This window comes from Pteronotus mesoamericanus, unplaced genomic scaffold (assembly GCF_021234165.1).
Source record: "Pteronotus mesoamericanus isolate MK-2021 breed Mesoamerican mustached bat unplaced genomic scaffold, CSHL_Meso_final contig_2, whole genome shotgun sequence".
Classification (NCBI taxonomy): domain Eukaryota; kingdom Metazoa; phylum Chordata; class Mammalia; order Chiroptera; family Mormoopidae; genus Pteronotus; species Pteronotus mesoamericanus.
Window position 1 is genome coordinate 22392192 of NW_026555084.1, and position 23056 is coordinate 22415247.

The following is a 23056-nucleotide window of genomic DNA, read 5'->3' on the forward strand; positions in this document are numbered from 1 at the left end:
CCACGCAATGTTCTAACATGGAAAAGAGGAGACTGTTGCATCTTTTGACAAGTTATTATTTGGAGGCCCCACCCACAGATCCTCATATCCAAGATGAATTATTGAGGGGAATCTGAGAGGCACGAAGCTGCAGAGTACGGAGAGGCGGTGAGCGCGGGGGCTGGTCTGTGCAGGGCAGTTCGGCCCCTGCGGCCCTCACGGAAGACCCCAGGCCATGCTCGCAGTGGTGGTGGAAGTGGAGCGGGGGAGAGGATCAGGTGAGAGAGCACAGGACACGCACTCGTTCGCAGAGGGAGTGCAGCACGGGGGAGCCCCTTGGGAGAGGGAGAGGGAGAGGGCTCAGCCATCTCAGGATGGGAAACGGAGGCCAAGGCTGAGGGCAGGACGCAGGAGTCCTGGGAGCTCAGCCTTCCTCATAAGTTGATACGAAGTCCACCTTTCTTAGGCCCTGAGGAGACCTGTCACCCCACACTCCTTCTGGAGGGGTCCAACCGCATCCACCTGCTTCATCCGGGGACTCTGGAGACACAGGTGGAGATGGGATGAGTGTGGGTGGGGCAGGGAACGTGGGAGCCACCCTGCTGACCCCAGGCCTGCGTGCAGGAACAATGCATCGTCTTCGATAGAGTCCTGGGCTCTGAGGCTGCTCAGGTAAGGGGTCCGGCAGGAGTGACGGGAGGAGGATGGGCGTCCTCAGGCCCCTGGCACCCGGGGTGCTGAGTGCTTGCAGAGCTCTTTGCTGGGCCAGGCGGGGTCAGGGCACCTGGGATGGGGGGGGCTGTGTCTGTGTCTCTGGTAGGAGGCAGAGCAGGAGCTGCTGGCGCAGGTCAGGCCGACGATGGGCTCTGTGGGCCGAGGATACAGTGTGGCCCTGCTGCTTCGGGGTCGAGAAACAGAGGCACCCCGCCTCGTGCCTCAGGTGAGTCCCAGAGGAGCCACCAGGTACAGGTATCACGAGGTTCAGGTATTGCCTCTTCTAGGGGACCTTCGAGAATCTTCCTTTCCCCACCATAGCTGAACTAGGTACCCCTCCTTAGGGCCCCTAGCGAGCACTGCAGTCCATACAGGATGTTTGGCCAGGGTCAATTTGTTCAGCAATTGGCAGGTCAGAGAAGGTAGGAGGCTGGGGCTGGATGGGGTGAAGGTCAGGGAGGGGTGGTGTGCGAAGATCAAATACCCAGAGGGATATTATTTTCACAGTTCTTGATAATACTAATAATGATAAACTTGAAAGTTTTATTCTTTAGGATTTCATCAAAATGTCCCCAAATCAAAATAGCTCCCTCAGAACCTTGTCATGGGCCTGTGCCCCAGCAAACAGCAGGTCCCACTAAAAACGTCTGCTCACTTGTCTAGTTCCTGTGAGCTGTGAGGCCTGGGCTTATTTCTGTTCTGGACACCGTTTTCCCAACACCAAGCTCAGGATGCAGCACAGACTTCACCCTCAAGAGATGTCGAAAAACATTTGTCAATCCCTTAGTCAACTCATTCCTCAATTCCTTTTGAACCCCCTTTTTTTCCTACTTTAGCTGCTGCAGATGCTGTTTGAGGAAGCTCTGCTTCTTGGAGGCTCTGATCCTGTGCTTAGTACTCTTAGCCTGGTGCAGGTGAGACCCTGGAGGAAAGGGGGGCCCAGGGAGCCAAGGCATGGTCATGCTCCAGAAGGAGCCTGAGGCCGGAGGGCAGCCGCAGGAGCCTGGCTCTGGCTCCTTTCTGCTGCTCACCAATGCGGGCTTGCCTTTCTGGGGTCTCCTTTCTCCTGCCTGAAATGGCTGAATTATGGTGGCACACCTGGCCTACGGAGCTCCAGTGTGAAGATCGTGTGAGCTGAAAGCTGGGTAAAGGCTTGGTGTGTAGCGGCAGTTGTGTTTGTGTGATCCCAGCTCGGCCCCAGCAGGAGGACTCGTGACCTGCTGTCTCCAAGGGCAGAGAACCTGTCGGTGCTGGCTGTGGCCCCTCTAGGCTTGTGAGTGCCCGGGGCCTAAGAGAGTCTCGAAGGGTGCTTCTCTTAAGGCAGTGTGATGCTCCCAAACTCCTGGAGGTTTCTCCCCACGGCCGCCGCAGAGGAGGGAAGCTCTGAGCTTGGGGTCATGCCTACAGGGCCCCGATTAGCTCTCAGGACTCCTTCTCACCCTCTTTCCTTCATCCCATATCCCGTTTCTTCTTGCTCCTCTCGCCCATCCACTTATACCTCTTCAACTCAATCATTATCCCGATTGATTCAGGCATCTCACTGAGCAGAACTTCAGTTTCTCCATCTGTAAAATGGGAGTGATCCCAACTGCCCTGTTTGCTTTGCTGGGCAGATGACAGGACAAAAAAAAATAATAAGGTCATGAGGACGAGGGGCTTTTAGGGGATGTACTGAGCTTGGAGCCTTGGGAATGATTCTTACAGGCTCTTGAGAGCCCCAAGGGCTCCCCAGGCAGAGGTTCTGGGGAACTCTGGTGCCTAAGTGCTAGGCTCAGCCTTGCCTCCCTGCAGGGTGGTGCAAGACGCCAGTGAAGTGCAGGTGTCCGACCCAAGCGCCGCCTCAGAACTGTACCTGCGGGCCACAGCGGGTGCAGGAGGGTGAGGACAAGAGGGTACCTCCTGTCACCTCCTACTTCTTAGGTGTTCGGCCTGATCCTAGCCTCTCCTCCACAGGGCCTGCTCTCTGCTTACTGTCACTATGTCCCGCCCAGGGCCTGACCCTCCTAAAGGTCCTGGGACTCAAAGTGTATGGCGAGGGGCCTTGAGGATCCTGCAGCTCCCAGGAGCCCCGTGAGTCTGACGGCTTGAATATGGGGTGGGGTGAGGAGGGCGCGACTGGAATGCGGGTGTTGAGGTCCAGGGCAGCCTCTGAGCCTCTCCTTTCCTTGCCTCCAACAGGCTGAAGAATTCTGTTCAGCATTTCTTGTAAGGCAGGTCTACTAGCAATCAACTCCCTTCAACTTTGCTTATCTGGGAATATCTTCATTTCTCCTACATTTTTAAAGAATAGTTTTAACAGATATAGAATTCTTAGTTGACAGATATTTTTCCATTTATCCTCCTTGGAATTTTTTGAGCTTGTTGGATGTATAGATTCATCATGTCCTTCATAACATTTGGGGAATTTTTGAGCGGTAGTTCTTCAAGTATTTTTTCTGCCCCTTTCAGTCTCTCTCCTCCCTCTGGGCTCCCATTATGCATGTCTTTTTATACTTGATGGCATCCCACGGGTCTCTTAGTTTCATTTTCCTTCATTCTTTTTTCATTCTGCTCCTCAGACTGGATAACTTCGTTGGACCTACCATTAAGGTGGACGAGATTCTTTCTTGCGTCTGCTCAACTCTGCCCTCTAGTGGATTTTTAGTTTCAGTTATAGTGTTTTTCACGTCTAGAATTTCTACTTTTTAAAAAAGTAAATTCTGCCCTTCTGTTGAGATCCTCTATTCACTGAGACATAATTTTGTTGATTTTCTTTAGTTTCCTGAGCACATTTAATACAGCTGAATTAGAGTGTTTGTCTAGTGAGTTCAATGTCCGTGCTTTTCCCCATAAATGAGTCATACTTTCTTGTTTATTTGCAGACCTCATCCTTTTTTCTGGTTGGAATCTGGCCAATTGGCGTACTTTTTGTAAAGTCTGCATTCATTGTGTTGGTCTCTTAGGTCTCCACCCTTCCCCTTGGCGCTCTGACATTTTGGATACGGTGATGGAGTAACTCTGAAAACCAGCCCGGCCCTCCTCTCCAGGGTTTGCGTTGTTGCTCGTTAAGGGATGAAGCCATCTATTTGCTTAGTTGCCTTTCCAAACAATGTTTGCAAAGACTGAATTCTTTGTGGTCACTGAAGTCTCCCTTCTAATCTTAGTGGTTAGCCAGTGACCTGACAGAATTCTTTCAATTCCTGGGACACACACGTGAAAACAAACAAACAAACAAACAAACAAAAAACCCAAAACCACTTAAAAAAGGAAGAAAAAGGGAAGGAGTGGGAAAAAGAAGGAAGAGGAGGAGAGGAGGCGAAGGATAGGAAGGAGGACAAGGACAAAACATTCCCCAGATGTCTACAGATTGGCTCTGTGTTGTGTTGGGTTGCTCCCTTGTCCTTAGCCAAGCTACTTATAGCTTTGTGTTAGCCTCACCTCCTGCCGAGCCTTCTTAGGGCCTTTCTGAGGGAGTATCCTATCTGGGCATGTGCTTGGCTTTCTAGGTTCCTTAGTACACTTGGGACGTGTTCAAAGTCCTTATTCCCCCCAAATCTCACTCCCCAACTTTTCCTTTGATTCTTTCCATGTATCTATGGTCTACCTCAACTGCTTTTTTTTTTTTTTAAATTGCTTTTAGAGAGAGGGGAAGGGGAGCAGAGAGAGAAGGAAAGACACATCAATGTGAGAGACAAACTTGCCTCTTGAGGATTGAACCTGAAACCCAGGCATGTGCCCTGAATGGGAATTGAACCCATGACATTTTGGTTTATGGGACTATGCTCCAACCAGCTGAGCTGCACTGGCTGGGCTCCAATTGTTATTTTTGTTTGTTCTTTCATCTTTCAATATTTTGGGGCGGGGAAGGTTATGTTTTTAAAACAATGTTTTCAATGTTTTACTTCTCTGGTGTAGCCGAGCTGCCCTGAAAGAGTTCCAAGAAAAGTTAACCAAAAGGAATCCTCTTTGGTCAACCCTTCGGGTCAAAACAGACAAACACAGTTCCTTGGAAACAAGATCTGCTCTGCTCCCCCCAGAGCCAGGCACCTTGGCTGGAAACATGGAGTGTTGTCTACAAGACAGCTCTGTGCTGGGGAGGAGACTGGGGATAGGTTAAGCTCAAACATCACAAAGATTTCTTATTATATTTAAGAGGCCTTTCTCCTGGATAAGCATTCACATGGTTGCTGTAAACCTTTGACTATCTCCCAGAGTTCTAGCAAGGGTGATTCTGGCCATTTTTGCCAGATGTTTCTGGGGAGAGACAGATGCCCGGAGTTCCCTACTCTGCCATTTTTGTTGATGTCACCTTGCTTTGCCATTCTAAAACTGGGTCATTTGTCTTTTCCTTACTAAGGTGTAAGAGCTCTATATATTCTGGATACAAGTGTATAGTTGGTAGACAATTTAATTTTTTTATTATGAGACTATATTATTTGTGTAATTAAATAACAGTGACAAAATAAAAATCTACACAAGGTTGCAAATCTGTGTGATAATGCCCAGAGTTACAGGAAATAGTCAAACGCTCCATCAGAGCGGGATTTGGCACAGCTTCTTTCCCCATCCACCAGTGGCATGTTTCTCCCTCTTCCCCTCCCCCCCCCGGCAGAGACTGCCCCCTGCTGCAGGTGTTGGCTGGCACGGCTGTCAACGAGGAGGTGGAGGGCTCTCTGCCCTGGATTGTCTCATGGCTCCTGGAAGGAAACAACTACAGTGGCCTTCTTCTTCGCGTGGACCCTCAAGGTGGCCTGTGGTGGCGGGGGGAGCGTGGGGAGCTTGGGGTTCTTTAGAAAGCTCTGGGGTCTGGCCTCAGGCCTGCTCCCCTCTCACCCAGCCAGCCCCAGCCCCAGCCCCAGCCCGGAGAGAGCCTGACTCTCTGGGAAAGCCAGGGTTCAGAAAGCTCCCAGGGTGGCCGCTGGCGGAAGTCGGAGAGGCAGGGCCAATAGTGAAAACAACCCCTCACCCTTCAGAGGCCTTCAACAGTTTACCAAGCATTTTTACACTAATACCTTTAGTTTTTACTAAACCCCCAGGAGGCAGATCTAATTTACAAACAAGGAAAACGAGGATTAGAAAAAGAGAACGGTAACCTTGCCTATATTCACACACCCATTAAAAACAACAAACTCTGGCCTCCTAACTGTTTCTAAAATCAACAAACACATACTCATCTGGTTAACATATTCCCAGACTTCCCCCGCCCCCTCCCGCCCCCCCCCCCCAGGCCCTGGGGCTGTGGAAGATGAGTTGGGATAGTTCACACCCTCAGGGATAAAGCAGTGAGCTCGACACCTGTTCCTAGGCCAGTTCAGTGTCCTGATGAAGGGCCCAGGCAGACCTGGGCTTGACTTTCAGCTCTGCCAGTCACCAGGACGTTGCTTGGTTTCTCTGAGCCTAAGTTGCCTCATCTGGAAACTGTGGGGGGAGGCAGGATAAAACTTTTAGAGTTGTTGCCTCACTGGAGAGTTGTGTGGATAAAAAGAGGCACTGAGAGAGCCTTAGCACGGTGACATCAAGCACATGTGAAAAAGCCTGATAGGTGTTAGCTGTTTTGATGAATAGTGCTATTAATAAAAACTAAAAGAGCCACAGGCAGTATGCTTTGGAGTCCAGAAGAAGGAGTGATTCACTCTGTCTCCATTTACCAGGCAACTCCCTGAGCTTGCTCCAGGCTGCCCTCTTGGGGGCCTCGAGAAGGAGGATGCAGGTAAAACAGGTGAAGCCCACCCTGTGGGATGCAGCGGAAGAGGCCCGAGCCCGCCGGGCTGGCCTGAAGAGCCTGCGTTCAGGCCTCCTTGGGGTCCCGCTGACAGACGGGCGGCTCAGCCAGCTGGGCAGGGCGCTGCGGGAGTTGCAGGTGAGCGAGGTGAGCCCTGAAGGTGGCTAGGCCAGCAGTGGCCAGAGCCCACCTTGAACCGTCTCTCCATAGGTGGTAAAGGCCTGGAGCCAGCACCCAGGCAGCCGCTTGCGCAAAGGGGTCAAAGCTGAGACTGCGGTGCAACCAGAACCACAGGTATGTCTTTTTACCCAAGCTTTTGGGAGCCCCACTGACGTCTGCTTTCCTTTCCTCTTTACAGAGCACTCCGAGGGGGCCCTTCCTTTACTCATTAATTTATTGATTCCCAAACATTTATTGACCACTCACTATGTGCTAGGCACAGTACCATGTAGGCCCTGGGAAACCCCTGTCCTTGTGGAGTTTATAATCTGCTGGGGAGAAACAATTACAACATCACATCAGTGCTAATTTAAAGGGCTTATCAACACAAGGTTCTCTGAGGCATCTAAGTTAGTCTTGGCAAGAAAGGGAAGGAAGACTTCAGGGGAAGGTGATTCCTGGCAGAGGTGGCTAACAAAACATGAAGAACGTTTAGGCAGAGAAAATAACAAGAATCTCAGAGGTAAGCAGGTGCTTGATCTCTTTGGAGGACTGCAAACAGCTCAATTTGTTGGAGAATAAAGTATGAGGAAGAGAGTCAGGAGAGAAGGTTGGAGGAGGAAGTAGGGGTCAGGTCATACAGGGCTCTGTAAATCTGTTGTGTTTGGACTTCATCTTGACAGTCCACAGGAAGCCACAGAAGTAGTTCAAGCTAGGAAGACAGCATCACTCCCACTTTTTTTTTTCTTTTTTTAATCCTCACTTGAGGATATTTTATTGATTTGAGAGAGAGAGAGGAAGGGAGAGGACTGGGGGAGAGAGAGAGAGAGAGAGAGAGAAACATCAATTGGTTGCCTCCCATATGCGTCCTGACCTGGGATCAAACCCTCAACCTAGGTATGTGCCCTGACCGGGGATCAAACCCTCAACCTAGGTATGTGCCCTGACCGGGGATCAAACCCTCAACCTAGGTATGTGCCCTGACCGGGGATCAAACCCACAACCTAGGTATGTGCCCTGACCGGGGATCAAACCCGCAACCTAGGTATGTGCCCTGACTGGGGATCAAACCCACAACCTAGGTATGTGCCCTGACTGGGGATCAAACCCGCAACCTTTTGGTGCACAGGACAATGCTCCAATCAACTGAGCCACCTGGCCAGGGCTGCTCCCGCTTTTCATGTGAGCAAACTGAGGCTCAGAGAAGGGAAGAGAGTATCCAAGGGATACTGGGATAATCCAAGTCTGCGTAGGTGGAGATGCCTAAGTCCTTAGACTCCATGCGGTGCTCTTTCGTCCTCTCAGGATGTGCACTCCTGTGCAGGAGGGGGTACTATTTTCCATGATTGCCACAGGGTGGCTGGAAGGCTGCCCCTGTTTAGCTTCTTCTGGTTTTACCCTTTTCACAATTATTTACAACTTGGTTTTACAGCCCTGGGCCTTGGGAATTAAGCTCCCATTTACTGAGCAGTGCCTGTCTCTGCTCAGTGCTTTGGGTGCCTTATTCCATTCCCTACTCTATAACTTTAATCAGCTCCATGTGATAGATGAGGAAAATGAAGACTCAGAAGACCAGTCACCTGCTGGAGGTTATACAGCTAAGAAAAGGAGACGCAGAGACCCTGATCTGTTTGATTTCATAGCCTTGAACTTAACTCGCAGGGCCCTGGGAGGAAGCAGGTGGACTCCCCACTCCTATTATCTTCTCAGCAGGTGATAGACTCAGAAGCAAGCCCCAGCCCAGGCCTCCAGGGAGAACGCCAAGGTGGGTCTGGGGCTTGGGGTGGAGCTGGGGTCTTCACCATTGATGGGCTTAATTGCATTTTCCTCCACTGGCAGGGAGAGCAGCATCTCTAGGACCTGGCTTCCTCCAAAACCACCCTCTCAGGGCCTCTGAGGAACAGGTACCCTCGTGTAGCCCAGAGCAGTGGAAGGCTGTTGGGGGAGTGCAGAGTTGCAGAGCCCAGTTAATACGGGGTTTACCCTGCCCCAGCAACAGGGAGAGAGATGGCACTTCTGGCAAATAAAGGACCTGAAGGTCTCCTGGATCCCTGAGGGAGGGGCACGGGAAGGCCCTGTTTTCCTACTGGGCTGGATCAGGAGTATGCGATCCTTAGGGCCTCCCCAGCATCTATTGGCAGAGCAAATACTTTTCTTCCCCCCTAACCATGGCCTCCGAGTCTCTGTCCAGACTATAGGCTCCCTCCTGCCAGTTAGTTCTGGGTTGTAGTTCTGGGAGTAGCACTGGCAGTGGGATTCTGCTGGAGATGTTGGCCCCTCTGTCCCGGTGCCTGCATGGGCTCCTGGCTGAGCCCAAACTGATGCCACCTACGTCTGACAGGCCCCAGATATGGCCCTGCAGTTCTTCCTGGCTCAGACCCGGAGGCAGAGACTGCGAGAACAGCACCAGCTTTGGATCCAAGAGGAACTGAAGCGCTTGGAACAGGAGGAGGCAGGTGACCAGGTCAAAGGCCTGGTGGCAGGAGAGGAGGTGAGGAGGGTCATGTAGGGGACTTTAGCTGCTTCTAACTGGGCCAGGCACTGTACTGAGGTGCTGAGATCCAGGGTCAATCACAGCAGACTGGTGACACCCTCTCTCCTGGCCCTGACATCCCTGTAGGGAATCCATGAGGCAATTCTTGGTGCTAAGTGCTGTGATGGGGGGAGCTAGGGGCTGGTGGGAACAGAGAGGTGTACTGACCCAGGCTGGAGTGGATCAGAGAAGACGGCACCCAGCCTGCAAAGTAAAGGACAAGTGAAGCAGCCAGAGAGATCCACTAGACTCTGAGCCCTGCAGCGGCAGTCTGCTCATCACACAGAAGCGCTCAGTACATATAACTCGTCTGAACAAATTAAAAAAACAAAACTTACGTGCATGGGGTGGAGAAACACATGTTCTAGAGAGGACAATACCGTATGAACAAAGGTCCCGAGGCAGGCACTGGCAAGACGGGTCCTGGGTGTTGCAAACTCTGGCCCGGAGCCTGGCAGGTGCATGCACAGGGGCACGGCTGAGGTCAGCGTGAGCCACGCCTCTGGATTTGGGCTTTATCCTGAGGATGATGGGGAACCTTTGAAAGGCCCGTCATCCCAGCCCTGCCCCTCACTAGCCATGTGAATGTGGGCACGTTAAGTCACTCCTCCGATTTGGTTTCCAAATCTGTAAAACGACAACTACCTCATAGGGTTGACATTCGGTAAAATGAGATCATATACATGATGTAGAACAAAGTGGGTATACAGGTGGCACTCAAGAAAGTTGTCCCTTGGTATCCACGGAGGGTTGGTTTTAGGACCCCCGTGGACACCAAAATTCACAGATGCTCACATTCCCATATAAAATGGCACAGTATCTGCATGTGACTTTCACACGTCCTTCTGGATACTTTAAATCATCTCTAGATTACTTATAATACCTAATATAATGGAAATGATATGTAAATTGTTGACGTATTGCATTGTTTAGGGAATAGTGACAAGAAAAAAAGTTTGTACGTTTGGTTCAGACATGCAGCCACCATGGGCCAAACTACATAGTACACATCAGCAATAATGTAACATTTAGAAAATATATTTTCAGTCTGTGGTTGGTTGAATACACAAATGGGTTGTGGATATGAAGGGCTAACTGTGTTTCATTGAAGACCTCCAAGAAGGGCCAGAGACAGCACCGTGAGCAGGCAGCGCTGAGACTGCAGCTGGAGGCTCTTCAGGCGGAGCGGGACGCTGCGGAGCAGGACCTGCTAGCCCTCTATGACCTGCACGTGAAGGCCACTCGAGCTCAGACATGCCACTTGCTACAGGTCAGTAGGGACAGGCCTGGAGCTGGTGACAAGGCTGGCTAACTGACAAGACATCTCTGAATCTGGGCACAGGTGTTTCGAGCGTGGCGGGCGCTGTGGGAGGAACGGACCACGACCGCAGAGCATCACCACCGCCGCCTGCTGGCTGGCATCCTGCAAGACACCATCACCCTGGCTGCACAGAACCGGGAGCTCCGAGCCCAGAACCAGGAGCTCCGAGCCCAGAACCAGCAGTCTCAGCAGGTTGCAGACTAGGCCGGATCCTTGCCCTGGGGAAAACTCTGGTGACCAGGAATCCTTCAGAGGCAGTTTCCTCTCTCATACTTTTTAAAAATTTTTATTTATTGATTTTAGGGAGAGAAAAATATTAATTTGTTGTTCCACTTATTTATGCATTCATTGGTTGACTGTATATGCCCTGAAAGCGGATCAAAACCGCAACCTTCACGTATCAAGATGATGCTTTAACCAACTGAGCTACCCAGCCAGGGCCCTCTCTCCTTTATTCTTACTGGTCCCTAGAAGGAAGAGGAAGTTGAGACACAATACCAAGCTAACCTTCACTGTAATTAACACCACCACTAACCAGGTGTCATTGTACCAGTCCCTGCTAAGCACCTAATGTCCATTATTTCATTTAACCTTTCCTACTACCCAAAATCGTTGTAGGTACCATTGACCCCCATTTCAGAGCTAAGGCAGATAAAGATAGATGTGAAGCACCGGCCCAAGGAGTCAGCTAAGTAACACAGGCGGAATTTGCATTCAAGTCTGGTTGGCTAGAGCTCTACACAGCAGTGAGTAGCAGTTCACAAGTCTGCATCAGAATCACCTCCGGAGTTCCTTTAAGATGATTCTGAAACCCCATTCCCTAAGAAACTACTTCAATAGAACTAGGGCATTTTTGAAAACAAGTTTACCAAGTATTCTACCACAGGAGCAGGGCCTAATATTCCTCTGGCTATGACAGGCAGCGAGGGACCTAGAGGGAATGAGAATCGTAACCACACCGAGTCCTTAAGAATGCTCTGGCCTAGAGTCTAGTTTGTCCTGTTGGGCCTAGTGCCTTCTACTCCCAAGCGGCCTCCAAATTCCCCAACACCCAAGTTTTGTGCTTCAAGAAAACTTCAAGAGAACAGCCTTTCCCCTTAGTACTTAGTTAAAGTACTAAGGGTGTCAGGAATACAATTGTTTGAGAGGAGCTATGCAACACAGAAGACGCAGGACACAGGTCATGGCTGATTGTAGGAATTGCCTGCACTCCAGAAAGCTTTATTAAGACCTATTACTGATGCAGTTAGACACTGATTGAGCTATACAAGTTTCCTTGTGCCTGGTCCCAGGTCACCCTGCATAGAACTTCCATGGCTGTTGGGAGCTGGGACATTACTAGGCAGGAGCAGGACCTAGAGTGGGAAGAATGGTAACTCCTAGGAGCTATACAGGGGGCAGGGCAATGGGCTTCAAGAGGGTCTTTGGATGAGTAGAGAGGTCAGGAGTATAGGCTTAAGCCAGGGCCCAGGGACATTTCCTGAGATGAGTTAAGCCCCAGCCCCTCTGGGGTTTCTAGAACAAAGGCTGGGTGTGGAGAGCAGCACTGTGGAGGAAGCAGGGGGCACCGTCTCCAGATGCTGCTGGAGCCAGAGGAGCTCGGAGGAATGGCCGAGCCTATGGGCGTGGAACCTGTGGCAATTGCGCTTTCCCGCAAGCCAGTTGGGGGCGAGTGTCCTTTATGGGGGATCACGTACCACAGCCGGGCTGGGCAGCCAGCACCAGGTCTTGGGGCTGTGGGTCTGCTGGGGTGGCCACAGAAGGCAAGGAAAACCAACTGTCATCCACGGCCCACTTTAAGCAACTGCACTCATGCAGGACGAGGCAGGGAACCTTCCCCATCAGGAATGGTCATTTCTCAGGCCTAGGTATTGATGCTCCCTTAATTCCTTAGGAAGAACTGGGGTGGGAGGGGGTGTTTGAAGGTTTCCAGTTTTCTTAATCAAAGCCACTCTACAGGTCTCTCAGGGGCGTACCTTCATCCACCCACCTGGCCACTCTCGCCTCCCCAGCTTTTCTCACAAGGCACTTGTTACAGGGCTGCTGAGGGGAAGGGGGGCCAGGAGGCAGCTCTATGGCAACGCCCCATCTCCAGGGTCGGGAGTCAGGGTGGAGGTGGTCAAGAGCTAGTGGCCGCCATAGTACAGGCGCACCGCCAGGCCAATAAGCAGTGTGGCCAGGAAGAAGGCGGCTGTGAGCTGCAGCCGCAGCAGGGCGGCCGAGAGCACAGCGTTGACCACCAGTGAGCAGGACACCACAAAGAGGCGTGTGATGCTGCTGCCGTGCTTCATGACAGCCGACATGAGCAGTCCATTCAGCGCCTGGCTCAGCACCACGAGCGCCGCCCATCCCGAGAAGCCCTCCAGGAGGCCCGGGCCAGGGCCGCCCCCTGCATGCAGACCTAGGTTCAGGAGCACACCGAACGTGTAGAGGAAGAGGTTCTGAAGGGCCAGGGGCAGCCGCTGTCGCTTCAACAACAGCTCTGTGTACACAGACGACAAGCCTGAGATGAGGCAGTACAGGACGAGGAGCAGCAGTCCCCGTGGAGTGATGTGCAGGGGCACGGGGCCAGCCGCAGCTGCTGGAAGGGACCCAGGAAGGGTGTTCCCAGGGTCCTGGAGGCCACCGGCTGCGTAGCAGGCCCCCGCTGCCATCAGCAGCAGCAGTGCTAGGCCCTGGCGTGCGGAGAGGCGGTGCCGGAGGCAGAGGCAGTAGAACAGGGCCGTGCTTCCAATCTTGAGATTGCTCAGCACCTGGTAGGTGCTGGGGTCCATGTAACGTTGAAGATAGATCACCAGGTTATTGTTAGCGCCATAGAGCAAGGCGGACAGTGCAAAGGGGGCAGCCTGGCGCCAGGGTGGAGCCCCCTGGGGCCACACCTGCCAGCCCACCAGGAGGGAGAAGGCGCACAACAGCAGCTTGGTCAGCTCAGTCAGCAGCACGGCTGAGGAGGGTCGGAAGGGCACTCGGCCATTCACGTGGCACAGTGCCAACAATGGGGCATGGGCACCATACATGGCAGTGGACAGGAGTAGCATCAGGGTCCAGCGGGCCTGCCTAGGACGGCCCAGGCCTGCCACACCCCCATCTTCTACACTCATGCTCACACCAGACCCTGGGGAACCTGTGTAACTAGCAAGGGGCAGTGAAGATTGTGACAGGTTTGCAGAGAATCAAAACATGGAGCCGGCTGCCGGGAGGGAAGAGCCGTGGTACACGGCTAGAGAGAATGCTAAGGATCACAGTCAGCTGCGAACTCCACAGTCAGGGCGGGAAAAGGTCTGGTGGCCCTAGAAGCCACAGTCTTGGGATCAGTCCCATGGGGTTAGGGAAGAAAGGAGGAGTCCGGGGTGGAGGCTATGAGCCACTGTGCATCCTCTGCAGGAAGAGAAGCAAGGACAAAGGTGGCAGGAAAGTTGGAGACAGCAAATGAGTGGCAGCTGGGGAAGCCAGATGTGGTGTCTGTGGTCGAGAGGTGTCCACCTGCAGGTCCCAGCGGCTCATCCTACCTCCCCATGGGATCCAGAGCTAGCCAGGACCCTTGCGCAGTGACCGAAGATAGTCCCTCAGTGTCTTCTCCACATTTGGCACAGCATATGCCTGAGCTGCGTAGATGCCAGTGCAGGTGCCCACAGCAAAGCCCAATACTGCTGATGCCCTCAGTTTGGCCACCACATAGCCGGCCAGGAAGCCTTTGAGGAACGGGGAGGACAAGAGAGAGCCATCCTGTGGAAGAAGATTCAGGAGGAAACTCAGTAGGTTCTTCCCTCCTCTAACCAGGAGCTACTCAAGCTGGGCTTAGAGAATTCCGCCAGCTGCTCCTCCTTACTCCGGAGAGCCATGGTGTTATCTCCAAAGACTTTTCTCGAGATTCTTGGAGGCAGCAAAATAACTCAGGAGTCCTGATTACAGAATCTCAGAACCCTAGGGTTAGAAGGCTCCAAACACAGAACCTTACTGCAACAAGGCAACAGAGATGTCCCTGAGGAATCTGACCCCTGCTTGCTTCTCATTTCCTAGCATGTTCTCCCACTACCGCAGCCAAACTGAACTTCTTTCACCCCCACGTTCATCATGCTATTTCCCAACACAAGAATTTTGCCTATGTTGTTCCATTTGCCTGGAATATTCCTTCCTCCGCTCTTGTTAGCCACCTTTTTGGAATCAAGTTCAAGTGTCATTTTTCTCAGGGAAACATTCCTTAAAGTTACAAAGAACAGGGCCTCAGTAACCATTTGCTGAATAAATCTCTACCACCGATTCTAAAGCATATTGGGCAATGAAGCCCAGGGGGTGGGGTCAGAAGCAGCCTTTACCTGTCCCACACCACTATGGACTTCGTCTTCCACACGCTGCTGCAGGCGCTCCAGCTGGTTCTTGAGAAATGCCAGGTCCTTAAGCTTGGGCAGAGAGTCCTAGGACAAAGGATACACTGGCTCCAGCAGACTGACCTAGGCCCATCTCCTGCTCAAGTCCCTCAGAGGCTGGGATGGGGTGAGCCTGAGAAACCTCTTCATATAATACCTTCCTAAGAGGACAGTGGTAAAGGAAGGAAAGCACTGAAAAGGAGAGAACTCACGTTGGGCCCAGGGAGGGGATAACAGATGGCATGGGCATCAGTAACTTACAAGAGCTGTATATAGTAAGCAATGTGTAGGGAAGGTGGGGAGGACAGGCAGGGGATGGCCCTTCAATCAGATCAGGAAAGTACTAATGACTCGACCATAAGCTATCTGGAAGTGGAGACCAGTAAGTCCTGTCTAATAAGTCCCAAGGCCTAATGCAGGGTAAAGGTGACTGGTGCTAAACTTCCAGACCAAAGGTAAGAAATGGGCCGAAGCAGCTCCCTGGACAATTTGGGGGTAAATCTAGTTTCTGCCGAGGCTTCTCCCACTTGCCCCCCAAGGCCTTCCCAAACTGAATGTGTGACTACACACGCGTGCATGAGGGTAGGGGATGGGTAATGGTTGTCTGGAGAGTGTGGGTAAATGAACTGAGTGATTTTGAGCGCATGTAAGTATGAAATTCAGTGTATGCCCAAAACAGCGATTGAATGAAGGTGTGCCAGTGTGAACCGGAAACGTGTCTTTGGGAGGGGAAATTTAGAGGGCTAGGGAATGAAGCAGAGTGAGGAGTGTGTCAGAGCGAAAGGGATTGAGTGTGTGTAGCTAGGGATCGTGATGGTCCCCCACAGGGGACACCTGGGGGCTCGGTTTGCCCCGCGTAGCGCTCCGCCACTCTACTTCCCACTGTTGAGGCCGCCAACAGGAGCAAAAGTCCATCGCCAGAGAATACAAGGGGCACCCCCAACCATGAGCTGCTCTAGTGTAGTCTTTCCCCAAGATTAAAAAGGTGTGAATACTACCGTGATTGCAGATCACCCCCATGGTCACTCACCTTGTCATCCGCCATCTTCCCCGCCGAACTTGGTGCGCAGGCGCAGCCCCGCCTCCCTCACGCCAAGTGCCACAGCCATCAGTACCTAGAGCGGAGGCACTTCCGGGGTATTTTTGGAAAGGGTGGACTCACTTTCTTGGCGCCGGAGCCCAGGCGGTAGCCTGCCCAAAGAAATTGCTGTCGCTTCCTAGGCTGCGCGTGCGCGCACGCCTACGACCCGGGCGTGATGATCTCACTTGTGTGCGTCTGAACGCAGCACACGTTCGCCTGGCGGGTCACCCGCCCCTTGTGGAGCTCTTAGTTGTATGGTGGTGTAGGTGGGTTCGCTGGTGACGGTGCTCCTCCCCTTGGAGCCAAGCACGAAACGGGCACCGACTCGGGAACCAGACGCCTGTTTACACGCACCACCCCTCGGCGGGGCGCCGCTGCTCAGCCCGCCCTATTTCACCAGCTGGACCCAGCCCCTTTCCCGCCCCGTATTTGGGCGGTGTCCGTGGGCTCGGCTGACACCGGCGCTGAGAGGCTGGGCTTTTCGGCGCAGCGGCTCCAGAGGTCGAGCTGCGCTGAGCGTGCAGGCAGGCGGAGGCCGGCGGGGACGCGGCCGGGGCAATGCTGGGCAAGGATTACATGCTGGCCATAATTCTGGTCAACTGCGATGGTGTGCACGGATGGGCCCGATGGGAGGGAGCAGCGGGAGTTGAGAGAGGGGACGAGGGTGCGCGAAGGGCTACCCCCGGGCCCAAAGACTGGGAGGGGGCAATGTCCCGGGATGAGAACCAGGATACAGATGAACCCTGATCTTCATACTGTAAAAATTACCCAAGATTGGGAGCCTGGATCTCCAACAGAAGAGTTGACAAGGTGTTTTTCTGAACCGACCACTATGCCCTCCTCCAACCTTGTGTTCCCCTTTCTCATTACGTGTTCCCGTAGATGATTTGTGGGGGGACCAGAGTCTGGAGGGAGAGCCAGGCCTGCCCCCTGGATGGAGGAAGATCCATGATGCTGCAGGCACTTACTACTGGCATGTACCCAGTGGTAGTACCCAGTGGCAGCGCCCAACCTGGGAACCAGGAGATGCAGAGGGGCCGTCCACGGTAGGTGGAGCGTGAGGAGGGGCCCTGAGCCCACGTGTGGACCTAGCCTGCTGCTGCACTAACCTAGTTCCCTCTCTGCAGAGGACGGAAGGGATTTGGGAGCTTCGGCCCCCCAAAGGGAGATCCTTCTCCAGCCTGGAGAGCTCACTGGACCGGAGGTAACAGGGATAGATAGGCCTGGACAAATGAAAGGCTTGGGTGCCATGGCACTCAGACATGCAGCTGGATCCGCAGTCTGCTTTCCAGCCCAGGCTCTAGGCTTTGGCCCATGTTCTTGGCTCTCAGTATTTTGATTTTTTGTACTTGTTCCAAGCTCTGTCTTTTGCCACATACTCTTTCATATTCTGGGCCCTGACATATGTTCTGGACCCTGGCCACTGCCCTGGGCTCCAGACCCTAGAACACAGGTTCCCATCCTGTGTTCTAGGGTCTCTTGTCCTGATTTGGGGCTCTGGTCCATATTTTTTCTTTTTAAGATTTTATTATTTATTTATTTTTAGAGAGGGGAAGGAGAAAGCGGGAGAAAAACATCAATGTGTGGTTGCCTTTCGCGTGCCCCCTACTGGAGACCCGGCCCGCATGTGTCCTAGACTGGGAATCGAACCAGGACCTTTTGGTTCTCAGGCCCGCACTCAGTCTACTGAGCCACACCAGCCAGGGCAACACGTTTTAGATCCTGTTCCATGTTTGCAAATTTTAAAAAAATGTATTTGTTTATTTATAGAGAGGGGGCAAGGGAGGGAGAAAGAGAGGGAGAGGAACATCATTGTGTGGTTGCCTGTCATGCACTCCCTACTGGGGACCTGGCCCGCAACCCAAGCATGTACCCTGACTGGGAATCACACCAGCGACCCTTTGGTTTGCAGGCTGGCATTCCATCCGCTGAGTCACACCAGCCAGAGCCATGTTTGCAACTTTTAGTCTATGTCCGTGTCGTGATTTTTACCTCAGATTTTAAGTCACATTCTTTATGTTACATTTATTTAATACATCCTGGCCCTTGTCTTGCTCTGGTTTTATATTTGGGACACTATATTCTGAGTCTTATCCCACATCTATTGCCTATCAAGTAGTTTGTGTTTCACCAGTGTCCCTTCTATAGGGAGTGTGGTCACTTACGAGCTCTGCTCTGTTCCAGCAACTCTCTGTCCTGGTATGGTGAGGAATCCTACATCCAGAACATGGAACCAGGGGCTAAGGTAGTGACTTGGGCCTGAGGGCTAACCCATGGCATTGACGGGTCCCGAGGGAAAGGTCAGGGGTGGGATTGGGCTAAGCAGAGATGGTCAAGGGTGAAGGAAGTGGGTATCAGAGGTTTTTTATGTGTAGAGCCTGTGGCATCTTCTACCCTATTCCACCTCTGCTCACTTGGGGCTCTTCTGCCCTTTCTCCCAACCCATCAGTGCTTTGCGGTCCGCTCTCTGGGTTGGGTAGAGGTACCCGAAGAGGACCTGGTACCAGGGAAGAGCAGTATCGCAGTCAATAACTGCATCCAGCAGCTGGCCCAGACCCGCAGCCGGAGCCAACCCCCAGACGGTGCCTGGGGTGAGGTAAGCTGGCCAGCCCTTCAAGGAGTTCAGCCTCGGGTCCAACAGAGGTGGTTGTCTCTGAATTGCCTGTTCCCCGTGACAACCACCTTCATCTGAGCTCCAGGCTGCGCTGTGTCCTTGGCAGGGCCAGAACATGCTAATGATCCTGAAGAAGGATGCCATGAGCCTGGTGAATCCCTTGGACCACAGTCTGATCCACTGCCAGCCTCTGGTGCACATCCGTGTATGGGGCGTGGGTAGCGCCAAGGGCCGGTGAGGACCCCTACTTCCCCCCGAGTGAAAGTTGCTCCTTCTGCCCCGCCCTGCATGCTCTGCTCCCCACTGATGCTGATCCCTTGTGCTTGAACCCCTGGACACAGATCCTCTGACATGGACCCAAGCACTGCCTCCCCTGCCTGACGCAACCTGGTTGGGGAGGGTGGGCCCAGCTCCACAGGGACAGATGGGGGACAGCCTGAGAGGCTGAGCTGATTCTCTCCTGTGCTCCCACATGCTTCCGGAACAGTGACAGGTGAGTGACAGCCAGTGCCTTGAGCCCCAGCCCTGACCTCCCTGTCCGTCCTTGCTGCATCCCTTGCCTGACTTTCTAGGCTCCTGCAGGCACTGCAGGCCCCTGTCCCTATCCAGCCTCTATCCCAGCCTCATCTCTGACCTGCCAGGGACTTCGCTTTTGTGGCGGGTGACAAAGACAGCTGTATGCTCAAGTGCCATGTGTTTCGCTGTGATGTCCCTGCCAAGGCCATTGCCAGTGCCCTGCATGGGCTCTGTGCCCAGGTAAGGGCCGGGAGTGGGGCAGGGAATGCGGGAAGGAGCTGGGTCTGAAGCTGCCAGGGTGGCTGAGGCAGGGTCATACTGGCTCCCTTACCTCAATTTCCTCTCCCCTCTCCCCGTGCCTCAAGCTGGCTGCACTGTGTTTCAGATCTTGTCAGAGCGAGTAGGGGTTGGTGGTCATTCCTCTTGCAGTTCCTTGGACCCCATCTCCCCTGAAGATCTGCCGAGGCAAGGTATGGGGAGGCGGTTCTGCACTGCAGCAAAGGCTCTTTTAGTGAAAGGTGGGAAGGCAGTCCTGGCTATTTGGTGCTTCCTTGGAGACACAGGACTTCTTAGTGTCCTGGTCCCAGGAATCCCAGGCCCTGAATTGGAGGCGCATTCGTGGCCTTTTCTTCTACCTTCTGCCAGCTCCAGCTCTCTCAGAAGGGTGGGGAAAAGGGTCGTTGAGAGAGCACCCAGGCCAACACGCTGTGTATATTTCAGTGGAGCTGCTGGATGCGGTGAGTCAGGCTGCTCAGAAGTACGAGGCGCTGTACATGGGGACCCTGCCAGTCACCAAAGCCATGGGTGAGGACTGAGCGGGCTGGAGGGGCTGGTGGGCTGCATGAGGCAAGGGGAAGGTGGATGAGGTGGGCTCCTCTCATCATTCTCAGCGTGTTTCCGTGGCCCGGTGCGGCCTGGGATGTACCACCCTTCCCAACTCTGGATTCTAAGCCCAGCCCCAGGAGTTCCCTGCCCATCTCTCCAAATTCCAAATCAGTGAGATGGGCCTAGGCGCTCCCTGCAGATTCTTTTTCTTTGTGTCTGGGAGACACCATGGTGGACATGTTCCCCCAGGAATGGATGTGCTGAACGAGGCCATTGGTATCCTTACCACCCGTGGGGACCGGGATGCCTGGGTCCCTGCCATGCTCAGTGTGTCCGACTCTCTCATGACTGCACATCCCATTCAGGTACCAGAAGGTGAAGCTGGGGGTCGTGGAGCAGTGGGCAGGGATGCTGGGGGTCATTGCTTGCTGCTGGAAGAGATCAGTGGGTCCAGCCTTTGCCTGGCCCTCTAGTGACTAGGCCTGGTGTGGGCAGGCAGAGGCGGATGCAGAGGAGGAGCCACTGTGGCAGTGCCCTGTGCGCCTTGTGACCTTTATTGGCGTTGGCCGTGACCCCCACACCTTTGGCCTCATTGCTGACCTGGGCTGTCAGAGCTTCCAGTGCGCGGCCTTCTGGTGCCAGCCCCATGCAGGGGGACTCTCTGAAGCTGTGCAGGCTGCTTGCATGGTGAGTTCGGGGTGGGGATGGTGGGCAGGGTTGCCCTGCAGCTGCTTTGTCCTGGTGGCTGGGGCTCAGGATTGGCACCCTCTCTAGAAATCACAAATGAATGATACCAGGGCTGACTAGGGTTTGTAGTGTTTTATTTAGCCCTCATGCTGTTTTTAATGTTTTAATGGGTTAATATTTAAAGGCCAGGACTTTTCACACAGTAATTGCTATTCCTTTTTATTTTTTAAGTATCAGAAGCTCTGACACTGGATCCACATGCATAAATTGCAACATTTAGCTGGAATTGTATAGGGGCTGTGCCCTGTAGGGTGGGCATTGTTTTCCCTTTTTGTTTTACGTAGCTTATTTCCTGGTGGGCACCTGAATGTGGAATGCTCTCGCTCTTCAGTTACTCGAATATGAGTGTCTGCAGGGAACCAGGCACTGTCCTTGACCCTGGGAATTCAGTAGTATAGAGAGCACAGTCTTAGTTAAAGCAGAGACAGACGAGAAAGAAGTTGTACACCACAGGATGATGGAGGAGAAGGTCCATTCAGGGGTTCAAGAAGCCTACTTGAAAGACATGGTGGGAAATTGAGAATTGAAAGCCCAAGGAGGAAGTTAGGTAGGTGAAGGGGCGTAGGGCAGGAGGTGTGCCAAGTATGGGGAACTTCAGCTGTGAAGGTGAGAGATGCTGGCGGGCTAGAGTATCAGACAGTCCAGCATGTCTGGAGTGGTAGGGGAATGGAGTGAGAGATGGGGGCAGAAAGAATGGCAGAGATCACCTTATGGAAGAACTTGTAAGTCAGACGGGTGATGAGTTTATTTCATCCTGAGATGCTCTAAGCCATTGAAAGGTTTTGAGCAGGACAGTGAAGTCAGGTTTGTGGATTATGAAGACCACTTAAGCTATAGTGTAGGTAAAATTTGGAAGACACAAGAAGACCATTTAGGACCCTGTTGAGTTCAAATAAGAGAAGATTGGGGCAGTTGCATTGGGAATGGAGTCTGAGTTGAAGACTCTCCTTGACCAGAGAATCCACTTTGCTAGGGGCCAGTCCACTCCAGTGAGAGATGGAGAGTCAGCATAGTGGTCAGGCGTGGTGTAGAGCACAGGCTCTGCAGTCAGATAGAACTAGGTTTGAACCCCAATTCTACCACTTTCTGGCTAGGTGACTTTGGGTAAGTCATGTATTGTCTCTCAGTCTCAATTTCCTCATTTGTGAAATGGAGATAATACCTGATAAATAACTTGGTTGTTAACTTTTAAACAGAAACTTATTTATTTTTAGAGAGAGGGGAAGAGAGAAAGAGAGGGAGAGAAACATCAATGTGTGGTTGCCTCTCATGCACCCCGCACTGGGGACCTGGCCCGCAACCCAGGCACGTGCCCTGACTGGGAATCGAAGCAGCAACCCTTTGGTTCGCAGGCCGGCACTCAATCCACTGAACCACACCAACCAGGGCAGGTTGTCAACTTTATACAAAGCATTTAGCACAGTGTCCAGGCCCCCTTAAGTGCTCAGTAAACGGCAAGTTTTATGTTTTTGTTCTTGAGCTACCTGGGAGTGCTGTAAGGGCTCCAGATGTGGTGGACTTCCAGCCTCATATCAGACTGAAGCCTTGGCCAGTCCCTTGTCCTGCAGAAGCTCTCAGGGATCCTGAGGCAGAAAGGAGCTGGATCCTCACATACCCATTCTCCCTAGGTTCAGTACCAGAAGTGTCTTGTGGCCTCCGCAGCTCGAGGCAAGGCCTGGGGTGCCCAGGCCCGTGCCCGCCTGCGGCTCAAGCGGACCAGCTCCGTGGACTCCCCAGGAGTTCCCTTGCCTCTCCCCGTGCTCAAAGGAGGGGTCGGGGGTGCAGCCCCTCGAAAGCGGGGCATCTTCTCCTTTCTTGATGCCTTCCGGCTGAAACCCTCTCTGCTCCATATGCCCTAAATAGACCTGGGTGGACTGGGGAAGGAGGCTCCGGGTCCATGGCCCCCTCTTTTCCCCTTCATTCCCCAAGGGCCTGCAGCCTCTCACCCGTTGGAGCCTTCTCTGCCTGTCCCTCCCACCTTGTGTACCCTTTATTTATTGCCCAGTTTATTAATTGTTTATATGGATGACTGAGAGGCCCTGCACCACAACCCGGGGCCCTGGCTCTCCTTTCCCTGGGTCCCTGTGCTCCTTGCCCCTGTCCAGCCCTGGACAGTTGGCTCTACCTCAGCAACACTTTATAGCAAAATCAGTACAAATAAAAATCCCTCAGTGACCTCACTGGGTGTGAGTATATTGGGCCTGGGGCAGGGTTGGGGGGTTAACCTGTGTGAAGTGAGTGTCTGTGCTTGTGCCTGGTGTTGGTGGCTGCCTGCACTCATAGGAGGACATGGGTGTGATGGGAATCTGACGTCACTTATTCAACAAATATATTTTCTAAGGTCTTTTCTGTGCCAGGCACTGGGGATATAATAAAGTACGGTTTCCACTTTCTGAGACTGTCAGAAAAGGAAACGGGCAAAGTCAAACAAGGTAGAAGGCCGTATGCAATAAAACTAGGAAATCTCAGCCGGTTGTGGGGGCTCAGATGAGACACAAC

At 52.9% G+C, this 23056-nt stretch overlaps 4 protein-coding genes across 4 annotated transcripts; 2 read left to right on the plus strand and 2 right to left on the minus strand.

The window, feature by feature from the left end:
• The first annotated feature begins 838 nt into the window (after nucleotides 1–838).
• Nucleotides 839–10611, plus strand: LOC129066312 (uncharacterized). The gene is made up of 10 exons (XM_054567851.1): nucleotides 839–919; nucleotides 1530–1607; nucleotides 1884–1966; nucleotides 2485–2571; nucleotides 5285–5418; nucleotides 6324–6532; nucleotides 6605–6688; nucleotides 8895–9053; nucleotides 10210–10356; nucleotides 10429–10611. Exons 1-10 carry the CDS (start codon nucleotides 839–841, stop codon nucleotides 10609–10611), a joined length of 1245 nt encoding a protein of 414 aa, XP_054423826.1.
• Nucleotides 10612–11412: 801 nt separating this feature from the next.
• On the minus strand, nucleotides 11413–13523 carry SLC35A4 (solute carrier family 35 member A4). Its single transcript, XM_054568336.1, has one exon. It carries the CDS (start codon nucleotides 13506–13508, stop codon nucleotides 12534–12536), a length of 975 nt encoding a protein of 324 aa, XP_054424311.1. The 5' UTR covers nucleotides 13509–13523; the 3' UTR covers nucleotides 11413–12533.
• A 392-nt stretch (nucleotides 13524–13915) lies between these two features.
• On the minus strand, nucleotides 13916–15979 carry LOC129066625 (SLC35A4 upstream open reading frame protein). The gene is made up of 3 exons (XM_054568337.1): nucleotides 15805–15979; nucleotides 14724–14822; nucleotides 13916–14133 (listed from the first exon to the last, which is right to left on the minus strand). The coding sequence occupies exons 1-3, from the start codon at nucleotides 15817–15819 to the stop codon at nucleotides 13936–13938; spliced, it is 312 nt and encodes a 103-aa protein (XP_054424312.1). The 5' UTR covers nucleotides 15820–15979; the 3' UTR covers nucleotides 13916–13935.
• Nucleotides 15980–16198: 219 nt separating this feature from the next.
• Nucleotides 16199–22725, plus strand: APBB3 (amyloid beta precursor protein binding family B member 3). Its single transcript, XM_054568338.1, has 12 exons — nucleotides 16199–16462; nucleotides 16738–16901; nucleotides 16983–17059; nucleotides 18040–18100; nucleotides 18305–18451; nucleotides 18576–18703; nucleotides 19111–19225; nucleotides 19371–19455; nucleotides 19706–19789; nucleotides 20060–20175; nucleotides 20306–20497; nucleotides 22186–22725. Exons 1-12 carry the CDS (start codon nucleotides 16414–16416, stop codon nucleotides 22414–22416), a joined length of 1449 nt encoding a protein of 482 aa, XP_054424313.1. The 5' UTR covers nucleotides 16199–16413; the 3' UTR covers nucleotides 22417–22725.
• The last annotated feature ends 331 nt before the right edge of the window (nucleotides 22726–23056 follow it).

What these genes read in the sequence shown, in the direction of transcription:
- LOC129066312 (XM_054567851.1), top strand. Translation starts at nt 839, where the DNA reads ATGGGCTCTGTGGGCCGAGGATACAGTGTGGCCCTGCTGCTTCGGGGT. An exon ending in CACCCCGCCTCGTGCCTCAG is followed by an intron (nt 920 to 1,529) that starts GTGAGTCCCAGA and finishes TTCCTACTTTAG; the next exon opens with CTGCTGCAGATGCTGTTTGA. An exon ending in GCCACAGCGGGTGCAGGAGG is followed by an intron (nt 2,572 to 5,284) that starts GTGAGGACAAGA and finishes CCCCCCCGGCAG; the next exon opens with AGACTGCCCCCTGCTGCAGG.
- SLC35A4 (XM_054568336.1), bottom strand. Translation starts at nt 13,508, where the DNA reads ATGAGTGTAGAAGATGGGGGTGTGGCAGGCCTGGGCCGTCCTAGGCAG.
- LOC129066625 (XM_054568337.1), bottom strand. An exon ending in TCCATAGTGGTGTGGGACAG is followed by an intron (nt 14,134 to 14,723) that starts GTAAAGGCTGCT and finishes CTTCTTCCACAG; the next exon opens with GATGGCTCTCTCTTGTCCTC.
- APBB3 (XM_054568338.1), top strand. Translation starts at nt 16,414, where the DNA reads ATGCTGGGCAAGGATTACATGCTGGCCATAATTCTGGTCAACTGCGAT. An exon ending in AATTCTGGTCAACTGCGATG is followed by an intron (nt 16,463 to 16,737) that starts GTGTGCACGGAT and finishes GTGTTCCCGTAG; the next exon opens with ATGATTTGTGGGGGGACCAG. An exon ending in TGCATGGGCTCTGTGCCCAG is followed by an intron (nt 19,226 to 19,370) that starts GTAAGGGCCGGG and finishes ACTGTGTTTCAG; the next exon opens with ATCTTGTCAGAGCGAGTAGG.